This window comes from Bombus impatiens, unplaced genomic scaffold (genome assembly GCF_000188095.3).
Source record: "Bombus impatiens unplaced genomic scaffold, BIMP_2.2 scf_0027, whole genome shotgun sequence".
Lineage (NCBI taxonomy): Eukaryota > Metazoa > Arthropoda > Insecta > Hymenoptera > Apidae > Bombus > Bombus impatiens.
In genome coordinates, this window is record NT_176446.1 from 2,019,615 (window position 1) to 2,030,452 (window position 10,838).

The window sequence follows — 10,838 nt, forward strand, 5'->3', positions numbered from 1 at the left end:
AAACCAGGTGGGGGCGTGTGTCGTAGGTCGTCGAGCGTAGGCTGGTCGTCGAATCCATCCGCGTGGACGTACACCAAGCGGTCAGGAATGCAGGTAAAGGATTTCCACGTAGTTTCTCTGCGCCAATTTACTTCCTTATTGGGCTGAAAAATGTCTGGAATCCTGTCCATCGCGTCCTTCCCGATATTTTACTCATGAACGTCCTTCGCTCGTGATAAGGAATTCCTCATGGAAGGTTAATGGATGTACTTAGCCGATGACTCGTTTCCCAACCACTTTGTGCACCTTCTCGTGTTACTCTGCGCCGAGTGTTCAATATAATAGGCGAGATAATACAATGGAACCGGGACAACTCGAAAATTTCTATACAACAATTTTGTAGCTGTGAAAACTCTCTACAAATGGAAATATGTTTAAAAGTTATTTCCAATCATCTGTCGTGTTTAGATACATTATTTTACCTCTGTGATTTGGATTCACACAAGAAGCTTAAGTTTACTTTAATAAACATCAAATCAATATAACTTGTGACTCAAATTCACAATCAAACTTTGATCACCGTTACCTCAAAGTGATAGGAATATGGATATCTATATGTCTTATAATGAAAAATTATATATTAACCTACACCTACTATAACATTCATGTAAGAGGAAACACGAGTATGTCTTATAATCTATCATAATAACTAGCAGCAATAGAAAGAGTTTGATTCGATCAATCTATCAATCGAATAAAGAAGAAATGTTAAAAAATTACTTTAAAAAGTATCGCAAAATAATTCAAGTATATTTAGATTTATTGTTTCTCTAACAATCCGAACCAATTATCATTTTCTGTATAAAACCAACGAATACCTCAATACCTATAAACAAAGCTGTATGTACATACGTATATGTAGAAGATTCCCTACTGGCGTCGCGTCGTAAAATTGGAAGACGTCGACGACAAGGGTGTAGTAGGAATCCCGGCGTCTATTTCTATCTTATGGCTGAAATAGTCATTATGGTCGACGAAACGTGGGTGTGTTTAGGTACTGTTTCCGACGGTAATTGGCCGGGGAAAGGGGAGATGAACCGTAAAGAGAGAAAGCACCTAGGGTGCCTGCGAGACCCATCCTCGCTCCTACGCCGTTCAATTGAATGACGTCAATCTTTTGATTACCTAAGCTTACGCGATTCATCCGCCCGCGTTCGAGCGGAGAAAAAGCTCGAAACATATTATTAAATTGAAGTCGCAGTCAACCGACGAGTCAAAGGGAATGTCAACTGAACGCATTGACAACTTTCAGATAAATTATGCACGGTCGACAGGGTACTTTTAATTAGATATGATTGGAGCGAAAGGCCACCGCATACATCCGCAAGTACTGCACGAACAATCAGTATAATTCGAATCACTTTAGGCTGTGGCACTGATTGATCCGTATTAAGAGTCTAATTTTCTTTTTTCTCTCTCGTTTGTTCCAGGCGAACTGTACGTGGAGGACCTAGGTGAGAGGCGGATCGTATCCATCAGAATGGGATGGCTTTGGGTCGAGGGTACTCCCAGGCTCCCGTTGAGGGCATTGAACCTACGACAAGCAGCACCCAGCCTATGTCAACCGCACGCACTGGCTCTTGGGTTCACACTCAGCAACTCGCAGGGCCACACTCTCGCCACTTTTTGGGTAACTTCTCAGTTTTTTTGTTGACTACTGAACTTACAGGCAGAGAAATTATTTTTTGATATCAATCTTAACGATCTTTAACATTTGGAGGGTATTGGAAGGTTTAAGACATGTCAGGGGAAAGTTAATTTATGTCCATGTGGCACTTTCATGGCACTCTCAAAAAAACCTGAATCAGTATCTAATTGCTTCACTTACAGTTACTGAATATTACTCATTAAAATTATTCTTTTATTTAAAAACAAATTGTTAACTTTATACAAAAATTCTATTTTTGGAAAAACTTATGTTTTACGAACACTGGACGTCCTAGGTTAAAGATATTTATCAGCAAACATGTCAGCGATCAGTTCAAACCACTGTACGTACACTATAAAATGTATCTAAATATGTCATACATATTTAATTATAATTAAAATAGAAATGACAAAATGAGATAGATACACGTAATTATATCTTATGGTTATACCTATCTCAATAAAAGTACACATTAATATCAGAATAAGAATGTGATACCGGTCATTTTGATTAGTTTGACAGCTTTAACGTTAAAAATCGGAGGCTTGACTCTCTTTTGACGTTAGATGTTAACTGATTCGAATCTGTGTTTCAAGATTTCGACCTTTTTGTCGGTATGTAATTCGAGGCATAACAGTATCAGGAACCTGGACGTGAAAGAAAGAAGAAGTGGACAGGCGAGATAGAATAATTCGCCGCAACACGCAATGTAATTACATGTAAATGGCTTTTATCCGTGGCACGATCCGTTTCCTCGCCCGCAAACACTTTCTCGTCTTGGTCAAAGCTCCTGTTTTGCTAAACGCCGCAATTTCTAATTACGCTCTGCCAACGTCTGCAGCTCGATTTCTATCTAGTTATACAATCCTACCATCTATCTCGACTCTTAGTTTATCAAAAGTTTCGATTCATTTGAATTTCTGTGCTAATTATCTGTATCCAGCAGTGTATTTTCTTTGACTTTGGTTGAAATTGAAGTTTAAATGGCTGAAAATATATTTTATGAATATATTATACATGTGTTATAGGAAGCATTTTGAAATTTCATTAACGCTGTTAGGAGACACGTTTATGCATATTTCCAGATTGTTTCTACTGTTAATGAAATGCCAAAAAGTTTAATTATAATACATTATAATCATAATTCGTATGAGTCTTCCATTGTAAGTATACAAATACCTTCATGAGTCACTGTAGATGAACCTCTCAGAAACTAAATTAATCAATTCTTCTTGTAAATTTGCCAATTTATTATCCAGATACATGATTAATGTGCAATTGTATAAATGTCACTTATTTCTTAAGAATTGAACATTAATCGTGTAGCTATGTAATGAAATTGAGAAATTCATAAAAAATTGAGTTTATCAAAGGTTTTGAAAGGAACCAATGAAAAATTCATAAAGGTCGATTGATAAGATAAGGAAGAGACGCGAAGGACGCGAGCAGGTGACGTAACTCGTATCCGTACGGGGTGCGGAAGGTAATAAGGTCAGTAGGCAAGGTCAAAATCCGCCGGAGCGATCACGACGATAAGCGGACGCGTGGGAGATCCGCGCGCCACTCTCCCATGACCCGGCATTGTCAAGGAGTCCCACCATCCTCCTTTCCTGGCAAACGAGTTCCTTCGCCTCGTTACCTTACTGACTCAAAGGACGTTCGCGCGGTCATCCAGCGGCGTCTCGCTCGGAGCAACAAAGCTTGAGTCGCCATTCATAGATCTTAATAATAGCCTGTAATTGAGTTTACAATCGGCTAACAGACTCCTAACGTCGGTTTCCTTGAATATTTCAAGAATAATTATATAGTAGCGAGGGTTCTCTAAGACCCATTAAACGAATGACATAGGACGTGGCTAGAATTTCGATCGCTACATTAGAATGAGAAACATGAAGTATGAACGAGGAAAAGGGAAAGATTCGTCAACTGAACACCTTTCGTTAACACCAGTAAAACGACTCAACTGCATAAATATCCCTCTCACATTTTATAATACTATGTACAAAACATCAAAGGTATAGTCTATAATATTCAATGAATACAACATCAAAAGTGAACTCCTTATATGAAGTATTGAAAGTATAATTTTTATAGCATACGATGTATAAAGCAAATCATTGTTTAGGTTCTATTTCTTCAAATATATGGACAAAAATATGAATTTGCACAAACGCCCGCAGACTAATAATTAATACATACATTACACAATATTTACATAAGATATATTGAACATATTCTTCGAATCCTATTGGAAAAATAAAAAATAATTTCGCTTCAGATTTCCACTGGAATTCGAATTACATTCGAGACGCCTGGATAGAAGTTACATTGATCCATATATAAGTCAGAAAATCTATGTATTTAGTACTGAAGAAAATATCTAAGAAGTATATATCCAATATTTGTTAAGACAAAACTATTTTCCTGTTTTACAGGCGGATTCAGAACCCGTGTACTGGTCCTGGGTGAGAGCAATAGCAGCAGAATTGGTCAGGCAAACACCATTTCGAGCCCAACGCTGTCTAAACTTCCTGGAGATCCTGACCATCTGTCCAAGGGGACCCGTTCCATTACCCGACAGTCCCACAGAATCCAGAAGACGTTCCAGAAGCGAATTACGCTGCTGGACCAGTGACTCTCCCACAGAGAAGGAGCCTAGAACAACCACGACAATCTTAGAAGAATCCAGACGAAGAGCGAGAAGCGAGTTACGTGGTTGGTCCAGTAGTAACTCCAGCGACGAAGATCTGTTAGGCGACTTTCGAAGTATTCCAACGATAATAACAAAGGACCAGCCGATGACCAGGACCTGGGGCTGCAGCGAAAGCAGCGAGGGAAGTGACGATAGTCTTCCTTGGAGCGGCGTGTGTCGTTCCAGCGTGGATTCCGTGGACTCAGCAGTGTCTATTCCTGAACCAGATACCAGAGAACAACGGATCCAAAGGTATAAAGAAGCCAGAAGACGAGAGAACGAAGCTAGAAGTAGAAGAGTGCTAGAAGAAGATGCTAGGAGACGAAAAGACAGAGCTGAAGAAAACAACAACGATATCTTAAAAACTTATGGCTCGAAATCGAGAAGTAGGTTCTACTCTGGCAACGACAATGACACCTATTGTCTAACATCCATAAAGAAGGACAACGATAGTGGCTATGAAACTTCTAGACTAAAAAACGAGAAGAACATCATTATCAGATTGCCTCCTGTGAAGCCTAACGAGTCTTCCTTAGTCAGATTCGAAGACGATCATCGGAATGAGGATGATAAGAGGAACAATAATAGTCCCAGAAATGGTAACGCGAGTCCTGGTATACTTAGAATGGATATGAATGAGAGAAGAAGTCGTGCAAGAGAGAGGAGAAGCATCAGAGAGAAGAGCCAATTGCTTCAAACACAGCAATTTACTAATACAACTGTAGAGACTCTTCAGGAACGTAAGGAACGATTGGCCCAATTATCCTCGAGGATTCCAGTGCCTCGACAATTGTCGCAGAATTCGAAACTCGCGGAGAATTACAATTCGACGGCTCTGCCTAGGTCGTCGACCTCTCTGTCAGTTCTGACCGAGCCACCTTGCGAGGAAGACGTGGCCAGGCTCTTGGAACGGTGTCAAAGGGTAGACCATTACGTGCCAGTACGAGAGAAGCTGACTCTGTTCGAATCTCTGTCTAGACTAGGTGGTCGACTGGCTAGAAGCACCGAAGATCTCGGTCGAACGTCTTCGAAACCGAGTCCCAGAGGGAAGCAACGTGCCCGGTCGCTTCACGATCTCAACAGAGGAGCGAGGGCCGTTCCCGTCAGGGAAATGTGTCGATTCTTCGAGGGAGATGTTGAACAGGATCAGAATCAGAAAACTCCTCTTGCCAAAACGAGGTTCAGTGACCCTGTGACACCTACTAGGAGTACTACGTGGAAGGATGCTGCGAGTTCCAAAGGCAACGACACGCCTCACATAAGATCTTCCACGAGAAAGAAACATTATTTAAAGTAATGGTTGTGTTCGAGGTTCATCTTTACAAGTCCTAGATCCTCCTGCACAATAACTTACTAACTGATAATATTAATGACTTGACAAATTGCAAATTGTTTTGCTTATACACTTTTTCTTTACAATCTTCCTTTGCAATATCACGCGAAATGATGAGATGACTTGTGGATTCGTAAAATCTAATTTTCTTTCTTAGCGAACATATTGCTGTTAGATATGTAACTTACGAAGCTCCACTAATAATATTAGCTCAATTGTGTTAGAGGATGGTGTTTTCGAGTTTTCGGTGTCTGAGGCTCTGATGTGTCTCTGCTGAGAAATTCTTGTTCGAAAGCAGGCCTTTCAGAGGAACATACTCTGTCCTAGATTTGAGTGATTAGAGTCACAGAGAAAAGCGCCAGATCTGATACTTCGATTTCCGATTCCGTAGATTTACTGGTATTATAGACCGAATCGTGAAGTTAGAAAGGATCGATATCGATCAGTTTAGACGCGAATCCGCTCGCTTGACTGCGATGGATCGTCACACTCGTGTCGAGAGAAAGTCGCTGCCTGGAGCAGCTGGTTTTTTTGCTCTCCAGGATTTGAACTGTGCTCGATTCGAGGTTCCGATCAGACGTTTCCACGCGACACGAGCATCGACGATGCCTGGCAAAGTACAGGAAGAAATACAAGGTTTTTGCGAGCACGGTTTTGTCAATTTTTCTTATTTATTGTATTTTCGTTCTGTTTTTTGTACGAGATTCCCCGGAGCCTAGCGTAGTCCACGAACGTGATTCGACGTCACGGATAAAGAGCACATCGAATCGAAAGATGAGGAGGAAGAGAAAAAGAGAGGGAATAGGAGAAACCGGTAATTTCCATTCACCAAGCGATTCTCGCGCACGAAACACCTGCCGAATGCAAGTCGAAGGCGGTCTTCGATTTCTCGATTAACCGACCAAGACTCGTGGAATCGTTAATATCCGGAGATACGAGAGTTACAAATGAGAGACTGAACCATCCTGAAAAGTTCTACGTATTTTGTTGAATGGAATGAGAGATAAGTTCTTAAGAGTTCTTACGGAAAGTTGCAATTATTAAGTTATATAAATAGATTAACGAAGTTTTTGAAACCGTAAACAGTTAGGGGTCCTTTAATTTTGTACATAAAGTAATTATATTCAGGTTGTTCGAAAAATTCGTAAAAATGAAATTTAAGAATGATTGGAAAATGACATTTGTATAGAACTATGTATAGAACTGACACTGTATAGAATAGACACTGTATAGAACTGAATAATCTATGCATTGTTTCTTTTTGTGATAATATTCTACTATTTATTAGATTATTTTCTCGCAGAATTTTTCAACAACCAGTTCTTTCAAATGGTGTTTGAAAGATTCTAAAGTACTCTGGTTTTTGCCATTAAAAAATGTTTTATAGAGATTAGAATAAAAGTAAATGATTCAAATGTAATGGAATATATTAACTGGAATTAATCTTGTTTAATTAAAATTATGACTTTGTTTTATCATTTATTATTTATTCAATTATCTCATAAAAATTTCTAACGAATGAGCATCTTTCAATCATGAAAAGGCTACGAACGTTTCAAACAACCCGATATTTCCTTCCACACGTACCTGAACGAATAAAATTCGCATTTAATTCGTCCGTCGTTTGATCAGCGGTGGCTGTTGTAAATAATTTATTTAGTTAAAAATCGGAAGCCGGGAGAACGTAGCCAGCTATTGGTCGGATCTCGAACATCCGTTTCAATGAGTGGCGCGTGAACTAATATCGACTTCCGTTTGCTCTTCCAGTCAGGACGAACATTTCCATTCCTGTTTCTCCTTTGCTTTCCTTCTCTCTTTCTCATTCGTCTTTTTCTCTTTGAGTTCAACTAGGTCATGCGAACGGCCCCTGAACCGTGTATCTCATGACTCTTTTCTTTTGTTCCGCAAAAAAATAATCGCATTAGGAACCAGACGGAAAAAATAGAAGAAGAACGACTTTTAACGATGACGAGATTTTTTTTCTCGAGGCGATTTCCTTTGCCTGCAACCTATCGATTATCGATAGCCAAGAGATATCGAATTATCATCGAGAAATAGCGCTAACTATATAACGAAGTGCCAAAAAAGAAAAAGTGTTATGTTGCTTTTGTCGAGAAGAAATATGAAAATGTATACAAAAATATAAATAATTAAATCTGTATATACTTGTTAATTTTAGGATTACAGAGATCGATATAATTTTTTTGTTTCGTGTCTCGGTTATTTCAGATCGCAGAAAAGTTACATTGGAATTACCTTTTATGCGATCTGCAAAGCGATTATTTATTACATGTGTATAAAATATATATATATATTATTATTAAGATATAGTTATATTGAGTTGGTTCTGTGAGAATCGATCGACTGATGTTGGAAACGTTTCGACGATAATTTTATACAATAAATTAATTCTTCTAGGTAAAGTAGCCTTTCGCTAATCAAAGATCGAATCCATTTATTTTTCGTATCTTCGTATACGCGTATCACATAGGAAGCCGTATGTACGATTGTGTGACAATGTACGATAATTCGAAAAATTAGTGTGCTTTGTGTAGAAACCTGTAAGCTGATGGAAGTATAATAGAAATATGTGTATGACGATTAACAGCGGGAAGATTAATTTAAACGACAGTGAATTGATCGAGCCTTGGTGAACTTTCGTATTACAAATCTAATCGAAATTTTTAGTTAATCGCCTAGTAAATTTGTCGAATCGCTCATTAAAAAACGCAACTTCCAAAAACACTTTCCAAAGAGCAAAATAAAATATTATAAAGTAAATAACAATTATAAGATAATTATAACAAAATACGAAAAAATTGGATAGTTTGTAGTAAAATTTGTAAGATACAAATTGAATAATGTATGGCCAGTCTTGTCACCATCAAGTACCTCCACTTTTTAGAAAAAAATCATTCATCTTTTTCCACAATAATTTGCTTCAAGTCTTAGAAGGATTAAACTGTGTCAAGAATGAAAAGATTTTATAAAATGAACAATAAATAATTATAATAATATATCATATTCCGTGGATAAGGTAAATGATATTAAATATTCCAGCCAAAGTTCGATATCGTCTTGTTGGGAAACTGAACATTTGTAATTAATTGGTTTCTTTTCCCAATCAGAGACAACATTTGTTCGAATTAAACATTTCAATGTTTGAGAGAAATTGAAGATAAATAAAATTGTTCCCTAATCCTACCAACACAATAAAGAATATATTTATTATCAAAAAGGCTACAAACTTTCCGAACAATCTAATACGTATAATAAAAACGAATGAAGAGTTCGAGAACATATAACGAATGTATAAATAGGATATTTATGTTCAGTAATTGCTAACATGATAAATTACATTTCTATGTTTTTCCATAATACAGAATTTAAAGAGATATTTTTTGTACTTAAAACGATTTTCAAAGTTTTATTTTATTTTCAATTATCGAACTATGATTACAGATTAAATTTAATCAATAATAAAGATGTTCTCTATTTATACACTCGCAATGTGCACCGAAGAAATAGTTAACCTGCAGCAAAACAACCTCCAGCAAGGCTCGATCGTTTTCGCGTCAGCAAGCCGACGACCGTGTTCAGGGTGTGTCCTGGCAACCCTCTGTGCCCGGATGTCTTATCTCCTTATTCTTTCGCTCGCGAATAATGGCCGCGCATGCACGTCGAGAGGAAACACGTGCAGAGCTCGTCTGTAAAAATGTAGCAATTGAACACGGTAGGGCGAACGTGAGAAGTCATCCGGGCAGTGAAGGGGTTGTTGCCGGAAAAAAGTGGAAAAACTCGGAGCGGACGTTGTTCCGCGGAAACACACTGGCAGCCTGTAAAACCGGTCGATCGCCAAAGAGTCCTCTAGTCCCTGGTCGGAGAAATCCGAAAAGGCTGTATACATGTATCCCCTATACGGGGCTGCGTAACAGAAACCCCCATAAAAAAAAGAGATCATCCCTGCAATACATACGATCCTATAGTGGCTGAAGTATTCGTTGTCCTAAATAATGATAACAATAAATATTATAATAGAAGAACAGACACAACTCTGGCGGATTTGTATGTTACGTTTGTTGTAATAAAAAAGGACGAATAATGGCCGTTACATAAAAGTGATTGTCGTTAGAAAGTGGACGGGGAGAAGGCCTTGGCACTTCTCGTGCACTCCATAGCTTATACTTTTATACTTCGTTCTATTCCCCCATCAACTGCTCTCGTGTTCTTTTACACGCTCTTCTTTTACGAACACCCACGCGATTTTCCTTCTTTCCACCTGGGTCCGCGACCAGCCACGCGCTCCGCTAATTAGCGCGTGTTTTCGTAAGATCGCGAGCGAAGATTAGCAGGTCTCTTGAGGTGAACTTTAGAAAAGGAGAGGAGGCTTGTGTAACCATCGACACTGTGAAATTATTGTATCTCTAGCACGCTCCTCTGTTACAATAGGAAAGTGGAAAATTCCGAGAAACGCCTGAGGAAGGAAGATAGAAATCGAGAATTACTCTTGATGGAATATAATAAAGTCACAATTAAAATATTAAGTGGATATATTGATCGATTTAGCCGCAGCTAGATTCTTACGTGTTTCCTACGCGCGTAGACTTATTTTCATAGGATTTTTATGTATTGCTGCTTACAATTTCATGATGCACCAAAAATCATGGTGCAAAGGATAAGTACATCCTGCTATTTCATTAATTTCCATCCTGTTATTTCAATGAAAATTAAAAATTATTTTTTCAAGAGCACATATACATTTTCAATAATTGCGAAAACAAATTATCTGAATCCTGTCATTTTAATAGGTTTACTTGCAGCTGCGAAAGGAAAAAAACTAATTCTGCATTGTCATTCTACGTTCCTGGCGAGGTTCAAGCACTTTATCTCCCTTTAGATTTTTTCGAATTTTTGTTTCTACGATGAGAACTAGTCGTATACTCTGAAATCTGATCAACTTGACGATTCGACGATGACCTCGTCATATCTCCTCTAGCAAGAGTAGAAGTTTAAGATTGAAAAGGGACGGTCGTCGATGAAACAGAGTTAATTTGCAGGCTCGAAGGCCAGAAAGTTTTTGCAAGGATCGCAGACTGTCCTCCATGCCGATACTCTTTAACTCTCGT

At 38.5% G+C, this 10,838-nt stretch overlaps 1 protein-coding gene across 1 annotated transcript in view; it reads left to right on the forward strand.

Moving 5' to 3' along the window:
• LOC100740079 overlaps positions 1 to 10,256 on the forward strand; it is a 50,582-nt gene extending 40,326 nt beyond the window's left edge. The window contains exons 2-4 of the mRNA XM_003484922.4: positions 1,470 to 1,669; positions 4,123 to 6,907; positions 6,946 to 10,256. Of these exons, the coding sequence (XP_003484970.1) occupies positions 1,470 to 1,669; positions 4,123 to 5,676 (1,754 nt within the window). The 3' untranslated portion in view covers positions 5,677 to 6,907; positions 6,946 to 10,256. The remainder of the gene's footprint in view (positions 1 to 1,469; positions 1,670 to 4,122; positions 6,908 to 6,945) is intronic.
• Positions 10,257 to 10,838: the final 582 nt, after the last annotated feature.